This window comes from Lissotriton helveticus, chromosome 10 (genome assembly GCF_964261635.1).
Source record: "Lissotriton helveticus chromosome 10, aLisHel1.1, whole genome shotgun sequence".
NCBI lineage: Eukaryota > Metazoa > Chordata > Amphibia > Caudata > Salamandridae > Lissotriton > Lissotriton helveticus.
The window spans coordinates 520150842-520175736 of record NC_136071.1 but is presented as its reverse complement, the minus strand read 5'-3'; the positions used below and the strand labels follow the sequence as shown (position 1 = coordinate 520175736).

The 24895-nt window shown below is 47.1% G+C and overlaps 1 protein-coding gene across 2 annotated transcripts in view; it reads right to left on the bottom strand.

Annotated features, from left to right (window-relative positions):
• The window catches only part of DNAAF8 (dynein axonemal assembly factor 8), a 1081381-nt gene that overhangs the window by 642763 nt on the left and 413723 nt on the right, over positions 1 to 24895 (bottom strand). For both annotated transcript variants that reach the window (XM_078663036.1, XM_078663037.1), the window contains one exon: positions 13556 to 13871. In XM_078663036.1, coding sequence (XP_078519162.1) covers positions 13556 to 13871 — 316 coding nt within the window. The remainder of the gene's footprint in view (positions 1 to 13555; positions 13872 to 24895) is intronic.

The following is a 24895-nucleotide window of genomic DNA, read 5'->3' as shown; positions in this document are numbered from 1 at the left end:
GCAGATGGGACTAGTGAGATGAAAATTCACTTATGCAAAACGAGTAACTCTCAGTGTCACGGACTAGGCACTGGAATCAGGCGCGGACTAGTACATCACTGGCAAGTCAAAACATTTGAGTTTTGGAAGATTGGATATTGGGATACTCTTTGAAACCTCCATTTCTGGAAGCACATCTCACAGTGTTTTGTTGGTACCTTCATTTGGTTATGTCGAAGGTGGCAGGCAAAGATGAGCCTGAGAATATGTAGGTGAGAGAACTAACTCAATACAAGTGCATACTTGAATAAAATGCTCATAGGAGACTGTAAGACCACAAGCAGCACGCATTCCTCTTTACGAAGAGTTTTTTTCAGCCGTGAACAAAAGGCATTTTAATGTAAGGTGTACTTTCTAGATAAAGTAAGAGACCCATATGGAAATTCCTCCATAGTGAAGCAGCCACACAGAACCAAAGACATATCCATCAACAAACGACTAGGGGAAAGCAGTACATCCTATATATTTTCCTGCATTTTCTAGACTTAGTAGAAGAGAAAAGACTAAATACTAGAGTCTAATTGGAAGATCAAGATAACATATTTTCAACCTTTTGACCAAAATACCGGTAATTAAATGCTTTCCTTCGTAGCAGATCTGTCTTCTTGGCTTCTTTTTAGGTCGAGCATTCAAGACTTCTAATATATACTTTAGTATATACTTATATGTGTATGTACTTTGTGGGCTCTGGAGATGAGCCCTATTACTTGTCTGCTTTCGCTTAGGGACTTTTTTTCTGTTCAACTGTCTCTATTTAACTGTCTTGATAGAAAACGACCAGTAGAGGTCAGTTAAATACCAGAATTGCTTTCTGCTTGTTCAGCTCCCTCTATTTAACTGTCTAGATAGTAAACGACCAGTAAAGTTCAGTAAAATACCAGAATTGCTTTCTGCTGAGGGACTTTCTTATTTTTATTTTTCTGGCAACTGCCTCTATTTAACTTTCTTGATAGAAAACGACCAGCAGAGGTCAGTAAAATACCAGAATCACTTAAGCATTCTCTAGACTCCAGTCCATAGAAATTGTCTTCCACGAGCACCCGCAGACAAAAATATTTTATTCAAATCTTGTATCTTTGGTGATAAGACCACTAAAGGCCCTGATTTTATATTAAAAACAGAGCTTTGGACTATACCGTTTCCCGCTGAAAGGCAATATTTCTCTCCATGTGTTCCCATACCTGGTGTGTCACGCAATGCGGTGCTTACTTTCCCTCCATGTTGAAGAACAGTAGATGTTACAGCATCCAGGCTAATGCACAAGTTACTACTTGTGTAACGATATATCTGTAAGAGACATTAGTTAGTGATAGATTCCTTACCTTAGAATATCCCCAGGCAACAGACTGGATCCGGAAAATTTTGCGTAGCAATACCCCTGCGCGCCGGCAGGCGTCGTCCGCGGCTCCGCGTCCGTCGTCGGCGTCGTTAGCGCCGGAATGACGTCATCGGAGTACTTAGACGCCGCCCATGCGCGCTGACGTCAGTTCTGACACAGCTTTTCCGCGTCAGATACGCAGAGCCATGATAGAACCAACACTGGTGCCATGAAACTAGGGCCCTGAAAGGGGATGACCTTAACCCTAGATATGGGTTTCGCAGAACGGGGAGGATGGGTTGGTCGGTAAGGAATCTATCACTAACTAATGTCTCTTACAGATATATCGTTACACAAGTAGTAACTTGTGCATCTGAAAGAGACACGTTAGTGATAGATTCCTTACCTTAGAATAGATACCCCAGCAATACCAACCCCGGTGGTGGGTCTGCGAATCAATAATCACACCAGAAAGTCCTGGAGGACGGAACGGCCAAAGAAGCCATCCCTCCGGACTTGACTGTCCAGGCAGTAGTGTCTTGCAAACGTGTGCAGCGAGGCCCACGTAGCTGCCTGGCAAATGTCCTCCAAGGGCACTTCCCGGCCCAGGGCAGTTGTAGTCGCCGTGGACCGAGTGGAATGAGCCCGCAATCCAACAGGGGGCTCCTTTTTAGCCAAGGAGTAACATGCCTGGATACACAAGATGATCCACCTAGAGATGGTCCGCTTGTGCACCGCTTTCCCTTTCTTAGTGCCCACGTAACCAACAAAGAGTTGGTCATCCACCCGGAACTGGCGTGTGCGATCCAAGTAGAATGAGAGCGTACGTTTTGGTCCAGACGGTGGAGCCGCTCTTCCTCTTTAGAAGGATGCGGTGGCGGAAAGAAGGTGGGCAAGGTAATAGACTGCCCGATGTGGAAGGCCGTGATAACCTTGGGCAGGAAAGATGGCTTAGTACGCAACACAACCTTGTCCGGATGGACAGAAAGGAAAGGAGGAGTACAGGAAAGAGCCTGGAGCTCACTCACTCTCCTGGCAGAGGTGATGGCAACCAGGAAAGCAGTCGTCAAAGTGAGAAGACGGAGAGGACAGTTGTGAAGTGGCTCAAAGGAAGCGCACATCAGAAATGTAAGTACAAGGTTCAAGTCCCAATGGGGCATCACAAAAGGAACAGGAGGGTACGTGTGTGTGATGCCCTTCAAAAACCTATTTACAATAGGGGACTTGAACAAAGAAGGCTGATCAGGTAGCCTTAAGAAGGCGGAAAGGGCAGAAACGTAGCCTTTGATAGTGCCCAGAGCAGAGCCCTGCTGGGCAAGAGAAAGAAGGAAGAGAAGAACCTCAGAAAGAGGGGCAGAGAGTGGATCCACAGCCTTTGCTGTGCACCATGCCACAAATCTGTTCCACCTGCAGGCGTATACCGACTTTGTGGAGGGACTCCTGGCTGCCAGAATGACATTACAGACTTCGGGAGGCAAGTCAAATGGCCTCAACTGCCGCCGCTCAATCTCCAAGCTTGTAGGTGGAGACTGGACAGGTTTGGGTGGAGAACCGTCCCCTGCTGCTGCGACAGAAGGTCCTCCCGAAGAGGCAGACGAATCGGGGGATCGACTGACATGTTGAGTAGCTCGGGATACCAGTATCTTCGTGCCCAGTCCGGAGCCACAAGGATAACCTGGGCCCGGTCGCGCCTGATCTTCTTCAGCACTCTGGGCAGAAGTGGTATAGGCGGAAAGGCGTAAAATAGACCGCAACTCCACTCGCGACGAAAAGCGTCTCCGAGCGAGTGCCGCCTTGGAAATACCAACGCGCAGCACTGATGACATTGCGCGTTCTCTTCTGTGGTGAATAGATCTAACCAAGGCTCTCCCCATTGCTGAAAGAGGCCTTGCGCCACGTCCGAGTTCAGACGCCATTCGTGATCCATCATGCACCGACGGCTGAGTTCGTCCGCCCTGGCGTTCAGAGAACCTGCCAGGTGTTGAACCACCAGGGTCACGCCCTGATGTTCCAGCCACTGCCAGAGGCGCAGAGCATCCTGGCATAGGGTCCACGACCCCACCCCGCCCTGTTTGTTGCCGTACCACATGGCGGTGGTGTTGTCCGTGAACACCTGCACTACACTCCCCCGTACAGAGGGGAGGAATGCTTTCAGTGCTAGACGGATCGCCCGCAGCTCCAAAAGGTTGATATGGAGCTAGGACTCCGCCGGAGACCAGAGGCCTCTGATCTCCGCCTCTCCCATGTGGCCCCCCCAGCCCAGGAGGGACGCGTCCGTCACAACCACGTGCTCCGGTTGGGGTAGGGAGAGGGATCTGCCACTGACCCATTCGCGGTCCGTGAGCCACCACTGCAACTGTCTTGCAGTGCCCTCCGAGATCAAGACATGATCGGACAGGTTGCCCTGATGCTGGGTCCACTGAAACTTCAGGTCTTACTGCAGAGCCCGCATCCGCCACCGGGCGTGATGCACCAGAAGGATGCAGGAGGCCATCAGCCCAGAAGCCGCAGCGTCAACCTGACCAAGACTCGGGATAAAGGCTGAAAGATCGGAATCAGAGCCTGAATATCCCAAACCCGCTGTTCGGGAGGATAAACCCGAAACTGCGCCGAGTCTAGAACCGCTCCGATGAAGAGGAGCTTCTGAGAGGGACACAGGTGCGACTTCGGCACATTGATGGAGCACCCCAGCAAGTGCAGGAGGTCGGCCGTAGTCTGGAGGTGGCTGACGCCTTCAACAACCAGTCCTCGAGGTAGGGGAAGACTGGCGCCCCTAACCTGCGCAGATGAGCTGCGACCACCGCCATCGCCTTCGTGAACACTCGTGGGGCGCTGGTAAGGCCAAATGGGAGCACGGTAAACTGAAAGTGCTCGTGGCCTACCGTGAACTGCAGGTAACGCCGGTAGGCCGGCAGGACGGGGATGTGAAAGTAAGCGTCCTGCAAGTCCAACGCTACCATCCAGTCTCCGGGGTCCAGGGCAGCTAAAACCTGAGCCAAAGTCAGCATCTTGAACTTCTCTTTCCGGAGGAAGCCGTTGAAGTTCCGTAGGTCCAAGATAGGGCGTAGGCCCCCTTTGCCCTTCTTGGGTACCAGAAAGTAGTGGGAGTAACAACCACACCCTACTTCTGGCACAGGAACGCGTTCGATGGCCCCCTTGGCCAAGAGGGCTGTGACTTCCTCTTGCAGAAGTTGCAAGTGATCCCCCGACACGCGGTGGAATTGTGGTAGCATGGCTGGAGGGGACGCCTCGAAGGGGAGGGAGAAGCCCCTTCGGACGATTTGCAGCACCCACCTGTCCGACGTGACATTGCGCCAATGGAGGAGGTGATGACGAACCCTGCCACCCACTGGCGTCACATGGGCCTGAAAACACAGACTAGGAAGGTTTTGAGGCAGGTGCTGCGGAGGGAGGTGTGGACTGGCCTCGCCGGTGTCCCCGACCGCCACCACAGCAGTTTCCACGGCCGCCATCGCACTGTTAAACATTCTGCGGTGCGTGGCTGGCAGCTCGTGTGGGGGCGCCCCTTCCGTTGCCACAAAAGGAGCGAAAGGCACCCGTTTGCTGGCGTGGGGCCGAGAGGCCCAAGGACTTGGCCGTAGCCCTGGAGTCCTTAAAACGCTCAAGCGCATGGTCTGCCTTGTCGCCAAAGAGGCGACGGCCATCGAACGGCATGTCCAGAAGAGTGGACTGGACATCGGCCGAAAAGTTGGTGGTCCTCAACCAGGCGTGGTGTCGAACCGCCACCGTCGTTGCCATCGCCCTGCCCAGTGAGTCCGTGGTATCCAGCCCACACCGGATGGAATAACGCGCTGCATCTCGACCCTCCGCAAGGGCTTGGGTGAGTTTAGCCCGGACCTCCTCCGGACATTGTGGCAGCATGTCCGCAACCGTGTCCCACAGGGTGTTGGTGTAGCGGCCCAAGAGGCATGCGGTATTGACAGACCGCAGTCCCAAACTCAGGGATGAGAACACCTTCTTCCCGAACTGTTCGTACCTCTTGGATTCCCGATCGGGCGGGGCCGTCGGTAATGCGGTCTGGGAAGTAGAGGCCTAGATGACCAGGCTCTCGGGGGTGGGATGGGTGGACAAAAAGCAAGGGTCGCCCGGAGCCGGGCGGTAGCGTCTGGCCACGTTCCTATCCATAGGCGGACCCGTGGCGGGCCTGGACCAAGTGCCCACAAGAACGTCACACAAGGCCTCATTAAACGGCAGCAGAGGCTCACTGGAGCTTGCCTGCGGTTTAAGGACCTCAGTGAGGAGGTTAGTCCTCACGGCCGCGACGGGGAGCTCAAGGTTTAAGGCCTTGGCCGCCCTCGTCAACACTACACTGTAAGCAGCCCCCTCCTCCGTAGCCACGGTGGGAGGGGAGACAAATCCAGTGTCTGGCGAAGTGTCAATCCCACTGGCCTCCCCAAGCTCATATGTCCAGTCCTCTTGAGACTGGCACTCCTGTGCCAGAGGGAACGCAGGCCCCTCCGAATCACCTTCGTCACCCATCTCCTGTAGAACAGGGTCAACAGATGGGGCCTCCTCATGGAAATAAAAATCTCCAAAGGCCGTCTGTAGCGGCGCCCAGCGGCGCCAGAGTCGGACCGAGGGGAACATTGGGGACGGCGTCCACAGGGGGCGCCGGGGGCGACAACCGCGGGGCCGGAGCCGGCGAGGTCGTGAGGTCGACCGGCGACGACCCGGATTCGGAACCGGATCCGGAGAGGTCCTGCGGCGCCGGGACCGAAGTCGCCGGCGCCGAAGCACCCGACGGCGTCGGGGCCGAAGCACCCGACCCGCTAGGGCCTCCAGCCGGGGCCGTTGGGCCCAAAGGCGCCACGGGATCCGGCTGAGAAGAGAGGGACCTCATGGCCATGAGGTACCGCTCGACCTCCTCCAGCGTCGCGCCATGCCCAGGGACCCGAAGGTGTGGGGCAGGCGGCGGCGCCTGCGACTCAGTCGGAGCCGCATGGGTGGTGTCACCCGAACCCCCGGCCGCATCGTGCGAGCGTCGGGGTGGGTCGGAGGAACGATGATGCCTCTCCGACCTCTCATGCCTCTTACCTGAGGACTTGGATCCCGACGAGTGATGTCCACTCCTGGAGCTGTGGGACCGGGACCTTGAGCGGCGCGGGGCCGACTGCCGGAGCTCGAGCCGCTTGCGGGACCGCTCCCGCCTAGCCTTCGAAGTCAGGGCCCGGCAGTCGGAGCAGGTGCGGTCGTCGTGGTCGAGGCCTAAACACTTCAGGCACCGGCGATGGGGGTCGGTAACCGACATCAGTCGGTCGCACTTGGAACAGGGTTTAAACCCGGGCATCCCTACCGGCACCTTCGGAGTCGAAGACTCGAAAAGAGCAATGATCAAAAGATCAAAAAAGTTTAGTCAAAAAATGACTAAGGGGTAGAGCTTCTCCTGATCTGCGCTACCTGGCGCGGAAAAAAGAAGAACTGACGTCAGCGCGCATGGGCGGCGTCTAAGTACTCCGATGACGTCATTCCGGCGCTAACGATGCCAACGACGGACGCGGAGCCGCGGAAGACGCCTGCCGGCGCGCAGGGGTATTGCTACGCAAAATTTTCCAGATCCAGTCTGACGCCCGGGGATATTCTAAGGTAAAGAATCTATCACTAACGTGTCTCTTTCAGATGTGCTGCATAGCTAAATACATATAAGGTGCCAAAGTGGAGACCGATTGCATTGCAAATGATTGTTTAAAGAAATACGTCTAATCAAAAGCACAGTAAAGAGAGAAAGAGGTCAACATCTGACAATGGCGCAGTCACATGCAGGTTCCTACAACTTTCTGCCAATCCTCACTTTGGTTATGTGATAGAAAAAAACCCGCAGAGGGTTGAATAAAATCTTTGGAATAGGTAGTGACACTATAGTAACCATCTCCAGTAACCATCTCCAGTTTAAAAATATCCAACAATGAAAAAGCGCAATCACCTTAAATGTCAGCCTATCCAAAAATTCCATAAAGCATTAGAATTGACCCAGACACACCAGGAAAATCACTCCAAAAAGGAGCGCAAAAAATGCATTATGATATGGACCAGGTTATCTTCTGTAATTTACTTTGTAACCTATTGCTGAACCTGGGTTTAAACCCCAATCTAAACAGCAAAGCCCACAAAGCCCGATCCTTGGTGAAGAATGATATCTACTGGTACTTCACTAAAAGTAAAGGGAGTACTTGTGAGATTATTCTATTAAGTGTCATGTCTTATCACCAAGAATGGGGTCCCAAGGCACGTTTCTAAGGGCAGGTCTAATACTGCTTAACTGGATAAGGGTTAGTTGGTGACATAGAAAGAGACCTTGAAATGTTAAAAAGAAAGCTATATATTGTATTTATTTTAAAGTAGGTATGTCTAGTTGCATGAAATTTATTAACACTCAAAGTGGAGACACACATATACTATTCCAGTGAAAGCAGAATCTTGTCATTTATGACAAGGGTCTCTCTCTAATAAAACCCAGCACCAACTTTGAAAGGTTCTTCTGTCCCACATCAATGCTAAAGGATGTTTCCAAGGGCTGTAAACCTTAGTAAGACATCGTTCATGAAAAATGTAAGAACACTTTACCTTTGTGCCTGCCCTCTACAGGGCACTCCCTTACCTTATATGAGAGAAAGGGAGTTTCACCCTAGGTATACAGGAGGAAATAGCAATCTTTTCATAAAGGGAATGATCATCCTCTGTGCAGTATGAGAAAATAATGAGTAAACACTAATAGTACAGGCGTGGCCAGGCAGCTAAGATATGGCAGCAGTTTAGCACAGCACCCAGCCTCCTTCGACATCCATCAACATCTTCGGCCTCGACTCTGGCTAGGGCAACCCCCCAACCGAGGTATAGTTTGACTGTGTGGCAGGGGCCCTAAGGGCCAAACATTGAGTGCTCCAATGGATTTGGGAGCGGCGTGGAGTGCTTGAGAGGGAGAATTGGTCCACCGAAGATGGTGGCATGAGAGCACAGAGCTCCTAGCAGTGACGTGAAGGCACCTATGCAGGTACCAAGGAGCGAAAGACTTGTCCTTGTGAGGGGCCAGGGGGGAATTTGTGCCCTTGATATAGCCGGCGGAAGCCCACGCCTCAGTGTGTGTTGGGCAGTGAGTGGGCTCCAGGAAGTGAGGGAGGCCAGCTGCCCAGCGAGCAGGGATCTGTGCCTTTCCCATGCTTGCCAGGCTTGTTTTGACAGTGGTGGTGGCCTCACAGAACCCGGGAAGCTCAGGCAGTGAAGCCCAGAGTGCCAGGAGGGGCTAGGGCAGGTTGGCTGCAGCAGGACCATGTGGGCAGAGAGTGGGTTTCCCTCCCCTTCTCTTTCGCTATATCCCAGAGGAGTGAATGGGCCTTTGTGGGGGCCTAGAGACTGGAAGTGTGAGAGGTGCCACATCCGGCGGTGGGGTGTGTGGCTGAGGGCCATGCCTCTATAGGGACCCCAGATGATGGCTAGCTGGGAGGGCTTGCATGTCTTTGTATAGCGGAGACTGGTGTCCCTTGCTGCACCAGGAGGCAAGCGGTCCCGGGTCCAACTGGTGATCGGCAGAGAGGACCTGCCCCAGCAACGGTGGTGAGTCGTGCCTCCTCTTTCTCCCTCCACTGGCGATTGGTTTGAGGTTTAAGGGTAGTGGTGCCTGAGTGGCGAAAGCCTGGAGTTGAGGTCCGGGCTGCTCATGCTGCCCCCCCCCTCCCTTGGGAGAAGCGGGCCAGACCGTCGACCCTTTTGCACTGACTGGGGGCCAGCGGCATGGTCTTTGGTTGTACTATGGGGCCTCACCCCCACCCCATTCCAAAGATATCAAGTTGAGGGGCTAGTGAACTTTCAGTGATGGTGGTGGTTGAGTGATCTGCAACCGACTATATGTGCAGCTTTGGTTGGATGGACTGGGCCCCTTCGTGCTTACAGTGCCTGGGCCCGGTGGGGTGCAGCTCCATTGGATCATGGTAAGGGCATAAGGCGCCGTCAACTGCGCAGACTTAAAGCAAGATGGCCAGATTTACCTCCCGGGGGCACAGACTCTACCCCGGCTCTCCCTCTGGGCAGGGTGCACAGGACCCCCCTGGACTTACTTCTATTCTTTGGGCGATTCAAGACTCCAGAGAGGAGGTGGAGACTAAGATGGGTGAGGTCCAGATTAATGTTTCTCTCCTACGCAAGGTCCTTCGGAATGTGGCTCACTGCATCACACAGGCTGAGACCCGTGTCTCTTCGGTGGAGGATGAGTTAGTGATGCTTAAGAACAAGTCTCCAAGCTGTTCTCCTCTATAGCAGTCCTTGAGACTTGCGCGGAGGATGCCGAAAACAGGTCACGTAGGAATAATCTCCACTTTGGGAGTTTGCAAAGGGCATGGAGGTGTTCGACCCGGAGACACTTCTGGAAAATTGGCTACGTTTTTGGATAAAGTGCATTCTCCCTTAATCACTTTGGAGAGGTTCCATACCATGCTGGTCGAGATACCCCCTTTTGGGCCCCAGGTGCGCCCATTGATTGCTTGCCTGTTTAACTAGCGGGATCAAGATGCCATCCTCCATGAAGCCCAAAAACAACCAGACTCATGTTTTGAAAACACTTGTATCATGATTTTTCCAGACTGCACAAGGGAAGTGCAACAGAGGCGGCGCTCCTTTTCTGACGTTAAGCAGAAGCTCCGGGACCTCAAATTCCCCAACATATTGTTGTTTCCAGCCTAGCTGAAGGGACTTTTTAACTTCAAAGCTTAATTTTTTGAAACACCAGAACAGGCATGAGAGGGGCCACAGAGAGGGTGGACATTACTCGACGGGGGCAAGCGGGGACCTTGGAAACTGAGATGTTGTACAGGGCTCTCCATCAGTGCCTGCTGCCCCACCAAGTGGGATGCATGAGGTTTTGGAAGACCCATGTTGCTGCCCACAAGCGTGGAGCCTCTTTGAAATCCGAAGTGGATCCGGGGCCTGATGGACAGAAATCACGTGGTGGCCAGGGTCCCTAGGTCCAATGGAGATGGCTGTGCACAGGGAGAACCCTCCACCTGTCCCACCATGAGGATTCTTTCATCTGTTGCTGCTTAGGGGTGTGGTGATTTCTTAAGGGGGAAACCTTAACTTATCTAGTGTTTCTTGTTCTGGATAGAGGCAGAATTGTGATCCTGTACTCGAGGAGTGCCTCAGGCATTGACTAACAAAATGTTTCCCCCTTTTTTCCACCTCTGCTTGTTGATCATGTAGTATGCGTGTTGAGGCGAGGGAGCATGTTGTGTACATGGAGTGGGGGGTGACAGACCTTTCCCAAGTTGAGGGAGTGAGTAGTTCAGAACCCATGTAAGGGAAATATGGGGTGGATGGGGTGGTTGGGGAGGGGGGCGAGTTTTTCAGGTTGACAGAGTTTGGTTTCGTAAGACACATGCTTGCATGATTACACCTCCATGGGAACAGGGGGGTTGGAGACCTTGAGTGGGACGTCTGCTGCCCGTAGAACGCAAGAATAACACTTGCTCCTTGAATTACATCATCCGATAAGGAAGCAGTGGCGGTCCTCTCGTGGAACGTCAGTGGGTTAGGGTGTAAAATCAAACAGGGGGTGGTTATGCAATACAACTGCAGGCACTCAACCAACTTTGTGCTTCTTCAGAAAACGCACTTACTGGGGTACACATGACACTGCCTTTAGAGGGGTAAATGTAAGGTGCATGTGCGGTACACGGACGGCTATCATGGAGTGGCGATTCTGGCTAAAGATTCTCCTCCCTTCATGGTTAAGTGTCAATGGTTGGACTGGGGAGGTTGTTATCTGGCAGTGTGAGGATACTGGGGCAGGAAATCCCTCCTCATTGTTAATGTATACGCCCCACTGTGACTCCAGTTACAGGTGCCAGAGGCTTTGGACCACATTCTTTTAGATGCTCCCTGGGATTTGCATTCGATTAGAAAGGGGTTGTTATTCTGGATGTTGGGGTTTGTGGAGGCAAGGAGTGATCTGGAGGTGGAGCTGGTGGTGCATGAAAGTCAAGGGTGCCCCATGAAATTTGATAAGGAGCAGGGGAGGTGGAGGATGGCTTGATGGACGATGCTATGGGTGTCGTAAAGGAGGGGTCCGCACTTTGTGACGAATGTGGGGAGGGCGCAGACGGGTGGGGGTTGTGTGATGGAGGTTGAGTGCTTTTGATGTGTTCACTGTTATTGTACTGTTTTGGAGCTGAAACTAATAAACATATTTTTTAAAAACCACTAATAGTGCATCCACCTGCTTTTTGCCCAGTTTGGATTTGCATCCAGGATGGGCAAGACACAGGTGGGCACAATATTAAAAGTGTACCAAGCAAAGTGTGTATCGACAGTAATGTATGGTGGGATGTCTGGTGTTTTGTGGAAACAGCACCTCTACAGCCTGTTGAAAATACATTTTGTAGAAGTTTGCTATGCTTTCTTCAGCATGTTCTCTCATATATTGTTCACCAAGTTCGGGGTTCCATCACCTTTCAGCTATTGTGGGCCTACGTCCGCTGATGAGGTGGCTCACAATCTGGACTAGGACAGAATGCAATCTAAATAGATCGGACTTGCAGGACTACATCTCCTTGAACTGATAAAAATCTATCCCATGGCCGAGGTATGTTAGCAACAGAGACATCTTAAAGTATTCAGGAGCCCTGGAGCAAACCTATTTTGGAGGCCCATGTTCCCAACAACTTTGAATTTATGATCCATTTTCAGCTAACTCACACCCATTGATCATACCTTAAAAGTTAAGCAATTATAAGAGAAAGCAGAAAAATGATAGTCTATTGCTTATTTGAAATCAGCACCCGTACCATTTATTATCCCTCATTCTGTCGAGTTGCATTTGGATTGCCTTGATCCACTTATAGCACACAGATTGGCATTGAAGTGGACCATAGGGTAGCCCTGTATGAACTGTGGTATACTTGCCAACATTCTGTGATAAATTAATGAGGGGCCCTATCCAGACCAAATAACAAGGGCCCCCCCTTGGAAAGTGGGGCCCTGGACCAAGGCCCACTTTGCCCATGCCTTAGAGCGTCTCTGGTTAGCAATTCATTCTGTAAAATTGGAAGACGAGAACTTTTTGATAATCCTGATAAAATCATGATGGTGGACCTCTTGTGGGCTCACAAACATTACTTTCTGTGGCGACAATCAATAAGAGAAGATGAGAAGCTACTTAAACCCAGAGTCCTGAGTTATGCCCTTTTGCAGGGAACATTTTCACGGAATCTTATCTGTAACTAATGGTTATCACTATTTTTTTTACACGTTTCTGGTTTTATTTGGCATATTAGTTACTGATGATCCCTAATCTTAACATTAACGAAAGATACACTGGTCCTTGAAGTTGTGATAATATGTCCCTTCAAGACACAATGCACTTTCTTATGTTTTGTAGGGACTACAAAAAGTCCCACCTGGATTCTATTGTGCCTCTTTGAAGGCATGGTAGTTTTACCTAGGTCAGCCCAGCCCTATTGCACTTGCAATTACTAACCAATGCTTAGATGTGCTTTTCAGTTGCTAGTTGTTTAGCTGCCGCTGTCAAACTCAGAACATTCTTGCTGGGGATGCATTTGATAGGACTTAAATGAATTCTTTTCCAGTTGTTTAATAGTTTACACATTTTAAATTAAATCTCTTCCTGTTGTTTAATAGTTTATAACTTTTAAATTAAATATTTTCCTGTTGTTTAATAGTTTATAAAATTTCTGTTGTGTAATCCTATCAAATTGTTCTTTCTCTTTATTTTAGTTGTTTTTAATACATTGTTAGACGAATGAATTGCTTTTATGCGCCTTTTATGGCTAAAAGATGAATATACTGATTGATTGAGTACACATTACCCAGCATCTGGAGGGTGAGAGGAAAAACCTATAGAATCTGAAGAAAAATATCTCCACACCACCATGGGACTAACGATTATAAACAAAAACAATAACTTTACAGCACAACCCACAAAAGGAGAGCGAGAATAAACCACTTGTAATCCATTGAGATATGAATAACCCACATGGAATATTTGACTTTAAAGAAGATTCCTCAGGGAGACCAAAGGTCACGCTAAGAGGCATCTGAAGTCAAAGAATGTCATTACATGAGCTTATCTAAAAGGAAATTGTGTCTTCTAGAGTATCTAAAAGAAACAATACTTCCACATAAATAAAGACATTGAATTATGTTGTGCATTTCCACTATACTAAAGGGTATTACCTTGATCTATGCTTGTTAGAAGGATTCTGGATGCCAACATGTACCACTCCATCGCTGGGCACTCGACCTCCAAACCACACACATAACTCTTGCAAAACACGGCTCTCTGTGTGTGGCGAGTATAGCAAAGGCTCCGCACGGCTCTGGCAGTACAGGGCATTCAAGGAGTGATGGTCTGTGAGACAGGCCAGCTGGGGGTCAGAGGGTCCGGAGATGTCTTGCCACGTTGTGGAGGCTCGTGGCCCCCTCAAAGCAATGACCAGAACTGGTGGCAAGTTTTTCTCCGGTTGGTTTCTGTAAGAGGAAGGCACATACTCTGCAGAAGAATTTACAAGGATAATATCAATAGAAAGTCTACATTTTGGTAAAATGTATTTTATGATGAATTTCATTAAACAATACATTTTTGGATCAACTGATTGACTGAATTTGAAAAGGATAGTACCAATAAAAGTCACAATTTTCGTCATGTAGTTGCACGCTCACATCTTGCCCACTGATTGAACAGCTCCTCCAAGTCCCCAATATTTGGATGCATCGTGGACTATGCTGCGGCATTTGATAGAGTGAACCGATAAATCACATAGAATTAGGTCACCAAACTGGATATTCCCCATCCCTTAATAAAAGTAGTAATCTCCCTCTACTCGAACACTAGGGTCTTGTCAAACTCGGCCAAGGGAAGAAGGCATCTCAAAAACCTACACAAATAGGGGCATTAAACAAGGCTGAGTATTGGCACCACTATTGTTTAACCTCTATACTGAAGACCTGGGGATTGAAATTGCAAAGGATAACTCTTTTACCCCTATGATTGGTAAACGCAAAATCCGAATATTACTATATGCATAAGATTTAGTAATTCTGGAACAAACAATAACATGACTATAGCGATAGCTGTACCAGCTGAACAAATTTAATCTGAGCAACATGTTGGTGGCAAATGTAAACAAATGAAAAGTAATGGTCTTTGGGAAACAATAAGAGAAAACAGAAAAAAGTCTGGAAATTGTGCTCAGAAAGGATAGCATACACTAAAACAAATAACTAACTTGATGTCTGGCTAGCTGATTCTGGTAACAAACACACACCTAAGATTTATGGAAAGCAAATCACAAAGTTTAACATTTGCCCTCTGCAAACTAAATGCATATTTGTATAGTCCATAGGCAGAGGCCATTATAAGAGTAACAAAGACCAAACTAATTCCAACCATCTCATAGTGTCAACAAGGTTTTCCATCTAAAATGGTTTCCAAGCTGGATACATTACAGTTACATACAAAAGGATATTTCAGCCACCCTGTTACATCATTGACGGCAAGATGGCAGCTGTCTGATTGCGGCCGCTGGAACACTCCGTCCTGTCGGTCCCGTAACCGCACCTTGATTCTCTCCCGATGCCAGATGAAGGAACCGGTGTTTCCTACCGTGAGGTGAGCGGAGCCATGAAGAACAATTCCCGGCCTGCTCGCATTCTGCGAGGTGCAGGCTTGCCGGATCTGGGGTCGTCGTGCTTGGCAGCTGATCCCGCTTGCGAGTGGTGTTGTGTGGCTGCTGGGGGTGGAGTACTCCTGATCAACACTCTGGTGATGTCTCCAGCTAAGGCGGCCAAGGGGAAGAAGGGCAGAATGGAGACTAGACTGATTGGCAAAAAGCTTGCAGCAAAAGTAGACTTCGGCTGCTCTGCATCAAATGGGGCTGGCACAAAAGAGTCAGAAGGTGTTTGGCCAAATTCTTTTCAAAAAGCTTCCACGAAAAACTACCAGGGAATCTGGGAAAACCCCAACAAGAAAAATTCTTCAACGCTGGATCAACTCTCCCAGTCAATTCAGCCTCACAAAATGAAAGCATTGGCTCCAGTATTTTACATCAGGCAGAAGCCATAGTCTCTCAGGCATATCATCTACAACCATTGCCCACGGTGAGCCAGACTTTAAATCTTGAAAATATAGTGGGCCATGGGGCAGCACAGGCTCCAGAGGGACCTGGAGGAGAGGGGGTTGTTCCCAGCAGAGTGAAGAAGATCTACTTACAGCTGGGGGTTGCGAGTCACATAAGCTGCCTGGTCCCAATCCCAAGGAGGGCACTTTAAGTGGGAAATAAACTAATAATCGGGGGCCTAAGCTGGGGATAAAAAAAAAATCCCTGTTGGACATCTCACATTGGTCTGACTCAAAAAGCCAGGGCCATGTATCGGACTCCGGTAGCTCAAATGGGAAACAAGACGGAGCTCTGATCGATACTGCCACAGTGAAGACGGGGGAAAAACCTCCTTCTTGAGACAGAGTTAGTAAAAATGAAGCAAAAAAGCTCTAGGACTTATTTGGGACTACTCCATCTCCTCAGTGCTAGCAGGAAACAAGGCAGCAGCTGCCAACATTTTAGGAGCTGCAAAGCCAGCATCTCTGGAGGCCATTTACCAAAGCATCATGGCCCATAGAGAAGAGACACATGTTGAGAGTTGGAGAGTCCAGACAGCCTGCAGGAAGCTGCAGGGAACTATCCAGAAGATCTCTAACACCTGCTCTGAATTCATGAAAAGAACGACTTGGGTGGAGAATAGGGTGGACACGCTGGAAAAGGAAGCTTCGGCACATAGAGAAAGGACAGTGTCACTAGAAAATCAAATGTCAGACACTCAATGGAAGCTGGAAAACTTCGAAAATAGAATGAGAAGGAATAACTTGAGGGTTTAGGCATTCCAGAGGAGTCTGAGGTCTCAAACTTTAATGTCAATCTTCTCAAAGGGGCTCTCCGACTTGGGTTGGGGAATTGGGATTGGGCTCAAGAAATCCAACGGGCACACAGATTCCCATTTAAGCAGAGGAAACCTTTATTGACAGCAGGGAGTAAACCGTGTGCAATTTTAATCTATGTTGGGAATTTTCTCCTTCGCCAGGCAATCTATGATATAGCTCGACCAGATCGGCAGCGCTCCTTTAATGCGCCTACTTTTTTTGTCAAACCCGATTATTGCCACACTACAGTAGAACGTCGCAGGGGACTTCACTGGCTGATCCAACCTTTTCAGTGCAAGGGAGTTCAGGTTTTTTTAATGAACACTGCTAAGCTACAGGTAATCTGGAGTGAGATCCCACATTTTTTGTCATCAGAGAATAAAGCTAAAGAGTTTTTACAATCTCTTGAATAGATCCCTTCTTTGTTGGGGTGAATAAGTAATGGAATTCTTCCTATTTTTTCTTTTTTTTTCTCTCTCTCACTCTCTCTCTCTTTTTTTTTTTGCTTATGGTTTTACAGATAGACTTGCGGTCGGGGCGGGCAGGCGGGAGGGGTCCACTCTATCATCGGACCCGGTTTGGTACAGTCGTCTGTGAGGGCTGGTGGGGGCAGGGGGGAGAGCAAGGATTTGGGGGGGAAGGTGGAGGGGGGCAAACAATTGGTGATCATCTTTTTTTAATATATGTCATGATGCTTCTAATTGTGTAAGGAGGAAAGAAATGGTCTTTGTGGAACACTGTAAATTAATATATATAATGGAAAGATCTGGTATTAAGAATCTTAAATACAAAGATGGAGGGTAAAATTTGGATTTTTTTCAGTGAACATATGTGGCCTCAATGACAAAAAAAAAGAGGTATGTTGGCCAAGAGCCTCCGATTTATGCAGCTTGACCTAGTGTGCCTTCAAGAGATACATATACCCTGGAGCAAACAATGGTGGCTGAGGGATTTAGGCTATAATATGTTAGCATTTACTCGTCAGGGGACAACAACTAGAGGGGTGGCAATTTTAGTAAGAAATACTATGGGTATCTGTAATCGAACCAAGGAAGATAAGCTTGGCCGATGGGCTATCAAATACAAACTAGCTTTTTTTACAATCTGCTCTATCTATGGCTCCAATGTAGACAATCCTGATGTCCTGGATTATTTGAGTATTGAGCATGCCTCATGGCCACACCCCTTGATTTTTTGTTGTGATTTTACTATCCATTTGGATAGCGATTTGAATTTAAATGCCGATCTACCATATCAGGGTAGGAAAGTAAAGGTCTTCAAGACCTTGCAAGGCTTGGTGAGAGAACATGGTCTGGTTGACAGCTGGTATGAACATAGATCATCTGATCTAGGATTTACCTTTTACTCGGCTCTTCATAATAAACTTGTTTTGCTGGATTATTTTTTGTCTCAAACAAATTAGCCAAAATCGTCAAAATCGAGAGCTTCCCGAGGGCTATCTCAGATCACAACCCTCTTGTAGCTGAATTTCTGTTGATTGGCACTACTAGAGTTCGAAACCCCCGGACCTTTGAAAGGAAGCTTTTGTTTGATCAATTATATCGTGATCATATGGCCAAATGGATATTAGAATTCTTTTTTTATATCAATAGAAGTACAGCCTCAGGTACTATAGTCTGGGATACTTTCAAGGCAGGGATCCGAGGGGAAACTTTGAGCTTTTCTCTCTTTCATCAAAAAGTGTTAGAAGAGGAAATTTGGGAGTGGTTTGAGCCATTAAGAATGGCTGAGTATGAGTTTATGGGCAAAGTAATTAAAGGTCAAGATATTCTGGACTGTCAACAGACAATAGCAATCATTAAATCAAAAATTCATCAACACTTCGGGATGGAGGTGGCAGCCAAATATATGCAGTATAGGGCTAAATTATAAGAGCTTGGGGAAAGTACTGAGCGAATATTAGCAAAATGTTTGCGGCAACGAGAGGTGACTAATCGAATTTGTAAGATCAGAGACCATTTAGGTACAATTCATGAATCACATGTGGAAGTATTGAATGTATTTAAGAACTATTACGAACAGCTATATACTGAGGGAGCAATTTCGTTAGGAACTGAATCTTTTGAACACTTTTCTAAAGATCTAGCGACAATGAAGACTAAACACGAGCAAAATTAAATCCTTGCAGCTCCAAATATTTGGGAAGAACTGGAGGATGCTTTAACCTCTCTAGCTCTGGTTGAAGCTACTGGGCCTGACGGCATTTCCCTGGAATTTTATAGAGCATTTTTGTAATCCTTACGACAAGATATGCTGCAAATATTCCAGCAGGCTCAAAAGGGATATTTCTCCAATTCATGGCAGAGGACTACTATAGTCGTGTTGAAAAAAAAGGGAAGCCAGATTTGATCCCAGCAACTTACAGACCTATATCATTTATAAATGGTAACAGTAAAATATATTCTAAAATACTTGCAACTAGGTTGGTAAAGATTATCACCCCTATAGTCTCAATGTGCCGACATGGGTTCATCCCTGGCAGAGATACGGAGATCATGTACGCCGGGTCATAGCCCTTCTTGACTGGGCTCAGGCCATGGACTTACCACTGGGGGTAGTCCTGTTGGAAGCTGAGAAAGCATTCGATCGGGTCTCCTGGCGGTTTCTGTGGTCTGTCCTTCAGTGGAAAGGAATATATGGAGAATTTATCCAGACACTCAAGGCATTATACCTACTATCGGAAGCCACAAGCAGGACTCAAATATGTTTACTATCAACAGGGGGACTAAGCAGGGGTGCCCGGGCTCTCCCCTGCTCTTTGCTCTCTATATTGACTCTTTTTTAAAGAACTTTGAGCTAGATATTATTATCAAAGTGGTGAAGGTCAACGGGATTGAGTATAGAGCATTGGCGTACGCAGATGACATTGCGGTGCTAACTGCTGATGGCGTTTCTGCACTTCCCGAGGTGAAGACTCTAGCCGAGCAGTTTGGGGCCTTTTCTGGATATAAATTAAGTATAGATAAAATACAGATCCTTTGCTCAGGGAATATGCTATGTATAGGCCTACCAGTAGTCTAAGAGGCAACTTATCTGGGGGTCAAAATTGCAGCTGCAATAGATAAAATTCCTGATTTGAATACTGCCCCAATATCAGATAATGTAAGCAAAAAACTGTAGGGATTAGACCATCTACTTCTCTCATTATTTGGCAGAAGCAATGTTCTTAAAATGTCAGTCTTGCCAAAGTTGCTATATGGCTTCAGGACTCAACAAATAAGGGTTTTAGCAGCACATCTCTCGTTTTAGTATTAGTGTCTTATTATATTCAATGTAGTTACGTTTAGACCAAAACATGAAGATAGTCAAAACGTAGTTTTATATAAAGGGATCCATGACATGCGATGATCTTGAAATTATTTTATTCACAATACTTCATTAAAAGTTCCCAGCACACAGCTTGCCGACACGTGTTTCGTCTTACAAAGACTTTTTCAAGGCCGCGAAACTAAATGTCATGTGCGTCCAGATGTATGAATTCATTCTCCGATGTCACTCAAATGGCGTACAATGGCAACACACAGTCTCAGTTAGTATATCAATCAATGTAGATTCTTTAAGTGTGCTGACCAATCTGTGATCTCAAAATATCAGTAAAGGGCGTTCCACGATTGGTGTCGGAGTTGGATATCACCTTAAATAGGTAGATGTCCGTGGACTAATCTGACCTCCGTTGCCAACTAGTACGTGGAGTAGACAATAATGCCCGGTATATAATGAGTCTCTATAATATACCTTTAGATAGGTCGCCTGATGTGAAAAGCCACCCAACGTGAGTATTGTACCCCACAGCTCAAATAGGTCTTGACCATAGTACGTCTCGACCTAATTTTTATAACTCGGAGAGACGTGATAACCCTCCTTTTCACTCAGGATGTCTACTCCACGTACTAGTTGGCAACGTTGGTCAGATTAGTCCACGGACATCTACCTATTTAAGGTGATATCCAACTCCGACACCAATCGTGGAACGTCCTTTACTGATATTTTGAGATCACAGATTGGTCAACACACTTAAAGATTGATTGATATACTAACTGAGACTCTGTGTTGCCATTGTACGCCATTTGAATGACATCGGAGAATAAATTCATACCACTGGACGCATATGACATTTAGTTTCGCGGCCTTGAAAAAGTCCTTGTAAGACGAAACACGTGTCGGCAAGCTGTGTGCTGGGAACTTTTAATGAAGTATTGTGAATAAAAGAATTTCAAGATCATCGCATGTCTTGGATCCCTTTATATAAAAACTACATTTTGACTATCTTCATGATTTGGTCTAAACGTAACTACATTGAATATAATAGGACACTAATACTAAAACGAGAGGTGTGCTGTTAAAACCTTTATTTTTTGTGTTCATTTGGTGCACATTCTGTGTGCAGTCAACGCCATTGGGTAGTTGGTGTATGAAGGGTAAATTGAGCATCCGATTCTTATTTTGTGATAAATATTGTTGATACTACACGTATACAAATTTTGCTTGTTGAATGTGCAGACGTTTCTCTTGTTTTAGGGAACACTACTACCCAAAGTTTTCTGATATAATGTCTTCAGGACTGTTCCTTTAGAATTCTCCTCGCTCAGCTTTGCAAATTTGGAAAGGGTATGCTATAGATTTCTGTGGGGGTATCGTAGACCAAGGAGGGCATCCAAATGGGTGACTCTTCCAAGACGGTGGTGGTGGGCTATTCCCAGCTTCCTCTATTATTATTGGGCTTGCCTCTTGCAACATCTGGGTAATCTTATTAGTCGGGGATAAAGCAGAAGTCCCCCTGGAGGAGAGGCCGACTATATACGAATTAGGACTAGGGACTAAAGCCAATGGCTGTCTGATCAGGATACTTGAACCCAGCTATTATAAAAAGACTAAATTCTAATTATTAAAAGCGGCTTATAGAGTATGGAGGCAGGTACGGCGGAAACTGAAGATCCCAAACATAAACATATATACTCCATTTTTTGCCCCGGGTATCCTTCCATAAATCTTTCAGGATCAAGTTACTTTTAGATGGGAGAGGAATGGGATTAAGTATTTGGGTGATTTATATAGGGAAGGTCAGCTTTTGTCGTTTACGAACTTACAGGTAGAGTATGGGGTAGATAAACGAGATTTCTTAACATTTCTGCAAATACAGAGTTTTCTTGGGGGAAGTGGGAAAAGGGCAGCTCTGACAGCAGAAAAAATACCTGTGGTGGAGACCATGAGGACTAAGTCATGGTTTGGGCTAATTTACCAGATTTTGATACAAGCATCCCCAGATGACATTGAGGCTCATAATGCAAAATGGGAAATCAGGCTGGGGAGTGAAGGAATATATATTGAAGATTTGATGGAACTGGCGAACCAGGTTTTGATAACAGGGAGTCTTAGGAGCCAACATTTTATGTCTGCTTTTGGTCTTTACTACAACCCAGAGAAGATAATTAAAAGTGGTGGTATGAGGGGAGGAAAGTGCAACAGATGTGGTTTCCAATCAGCCGACACTCTACATATGCTCTACTCCTCCCCCAAACTGTTTAGTTTTCTGCAAGATCTTGAGGCTTTCTTAATTATGATTTTAGGATCACCCATGTCTATCACACCAGCTCTTTTAATTCTGGGGTTGCTGGATAGTACAGAGACAAATAAAAGGGTAAGGGCAGAGAGAGGGTTCCTGTTTATTGCAATGTCTGTGCATCACCTCTCAATAGCTAAGCGATGACCCTCTTGCTTTCACCAATTGGCGGCCTAAAATTTTAGCAATATATAATATAGAATCTTCAATTTATAAGCTAAGAGGATGAAGGAAAAGGGAGTTAGGGCAGAGAATCTGGGCATCGATCTCTAGATTGGTAAATCAATAAGAGATAGTGAAGATAAATCTCAAATTTCTACATTCTGTCTCTGGTGCTTCTTTACTTGGAGTAATTAGCTAAGGAGGAAGGCAGGGATTATGTCATTCTATCCTCCATATAGCTATATCTGATTGTCGATTATGTTTATGTATGAATTCTGTATTTGAACTCTCTATTTACTGCATTTGCACTTTTTATCTCTAGTCAACAGCCAATGAGGTGATTTAAGCTGCTTGGGATTTATATGTGTCCATCCCTCTTTATATATTTATATATTTAGTGAATTTAAAGTCTAAAAGATTCAAACTTTTATCTCTATTTCTCCTTTATATTAAATATTATGTATTATGTGAAGAAATGTTATGACATGTATTAATTATCTTTATTATTGCTGCAATTAAAAATCAATAAAAAAGATATCATTTATTTTTTTAAATACCATGCTAAATCAGACATGCTCAGATATGCCTGGAATTTGGATTAGCAAAAACAGAACTAGAATGTGAATCCCAATTCCTCAAGTATTACTACCAGATATTCCATGCTAAACCAGGGTCACTGAAGGGTAATTGTAATGAACCAGCCAACGACTGGATCAGATACTTATATACAACACAGAGCCGTGTTTTTCTCTGTGGTCGAACACGAATACCTAAACATAATAGAATAATCCAGCTTCTATTTTCGAACAGAACAAATCTTATCATATAAGCCGAGATTTGCCATTCTAAAAACAAAGCGAAATGAGGCTTGCAGAGAAAAAGTCCTGAGATGAGAGAGCTGTGCACCTGAGATGTAGAACAACTGGTCTGGGGTCCAGCACTTATCCCAGAGATCTTCAGTATAATACTGTGCTTTTATAGTAAGGGTAATTGCAAACACAACAGTGATGGACAGAATGTGGATCAATGTCACACATTCACCCCAGTCCAAAGATCTGGGCCCAAATCCATCGTTTTTCCACTCCACACCACCCTGGGTTAGACAATGGCGATATGCAAATCAGCGCTGACCCTGTGCCCCATGGGAACAGTCCAGTCCGAACTACAAAAGCCATGTCCTTCCCAGAACGGAAACAAGCATCCGAGGACCGGCCCGGTTTCGAGGTAACACCTCTCATCAGCCCGGCTAGCTTGATTCCAGTGGTGTGGAGTGCCTGGGACTCACGTCTGAGCATCCCCAGTACACTTAGAGCGGTAATTGCAAACACAACAGTGATGGACAGAATGTGGATCAATGTCACACATTCACCCCAGTCCAAAGATCTGGGCCCAAATCCATCGTTTTTCCACTCCACACCACCCTGGGTTAGACAATGGCGATATGCAAATCAGCGCTGACCCTGTGCCCCATGGGAACAGTCCAGTCCGAACTACAAAAGCCATGTCCTTCCCAGAACGGAAACAAGCATCCGAGGACCGGCCCGGTTTCGAGGTAACACCTCTCATCAGCCCGGCTAGCTTGATTCCAGTGGTGTGGAGTGCCTGGGACTCACGTCTGAGCATCCCCAGTACACTTAGAGCGGTAATTGCAAACACAACAGTGATGGACAGAATGTGGATCAATGTCACACATTCACCCCAGTCCAAAGATCTGGGCCCAAATCCATCGTTTTTCCACTCCACACCACCCTGGGTTAGACAATGGCGATATGCAAATCAGCGCTGACCCTGTGCCCCATGGGAACAGTCCAGTCCGAACTACAAAAGCCATGTCCTTCCCAGAACGGAAACAAGCATCCGAGGACCGGCCCGGTTTCGAGGTAACACCTCTCATCAGCCCGGCTAGCTTGATTCCAGTGGTGTGGAGTGCCTGGGACTCACGTCTGAGCATCCCCAGTACACTTAGAGCGGTAATTGCAAACACAACAGTGATGGACAGAATGTGGATCAATGTCACACATTCACCCCAGTCCAAAGATCTGGGCCCAAATCCATCGTTTTTCCACTCCACACCACCCTGGGTTAGACAATGGCGATATGCAAATCAGCGCTGACCCTGTGCCCCATGGGAACAGTCCAGTCCGAACTACAAAAGCCATGTCCTTCCCAGAACGGAAACAAGCATCCGAGGACCGGCCCGGTTTCGAGATAACACCTCTCATCAGCCCGGCTAGCTTGATTCCAGTGGTGTGGAGTGCCTGGGACTCACGTCTGAGCATCCCCAGTACACTTAGAGCGGTAATTGCAAACACAACAGTGATGGACAGAATGTGGATCAATGTCACACATTCACCCCAGTCCAAAGATCTGGGCCCAAATCCATCGTCGCCGGTCGTTTTATCAGGAACGACCTGCTGGAATACAGTGCCTACACCCCTCTCCCATGGACTAATAGGACCTCCAGTCCTCCACTAGATCTATAGACCACTCAGTAGATGACCAAAGACAGGTATACAATTAAGGTGGCAAGACCGTGCTCACCACTCAGGAACATTTGATAAACATTGCCATCTTCGCCTATTAGCATGTTTACAGTCCAAACCTCTTAAATTCGACATTGCTACGAAATAACACACATCAGGAGTGAAGTTTCTGGGAAGGCAATCCTTGGACTCCGGTTCCCTTTACATTATCCTGTCTCCAAAAGCGACGTACTATAGACTCAAAGCCCTGAAGAAGTCCCGGCTTGGGACGAAACGCGTCGGCTGTTTATGTTTCACTGCAAACTGAAAATTAAAGATTAAAAGAAGACTAACAACATTTCTTCATGTTATATTTCTTTATTGTGCTTAAATAC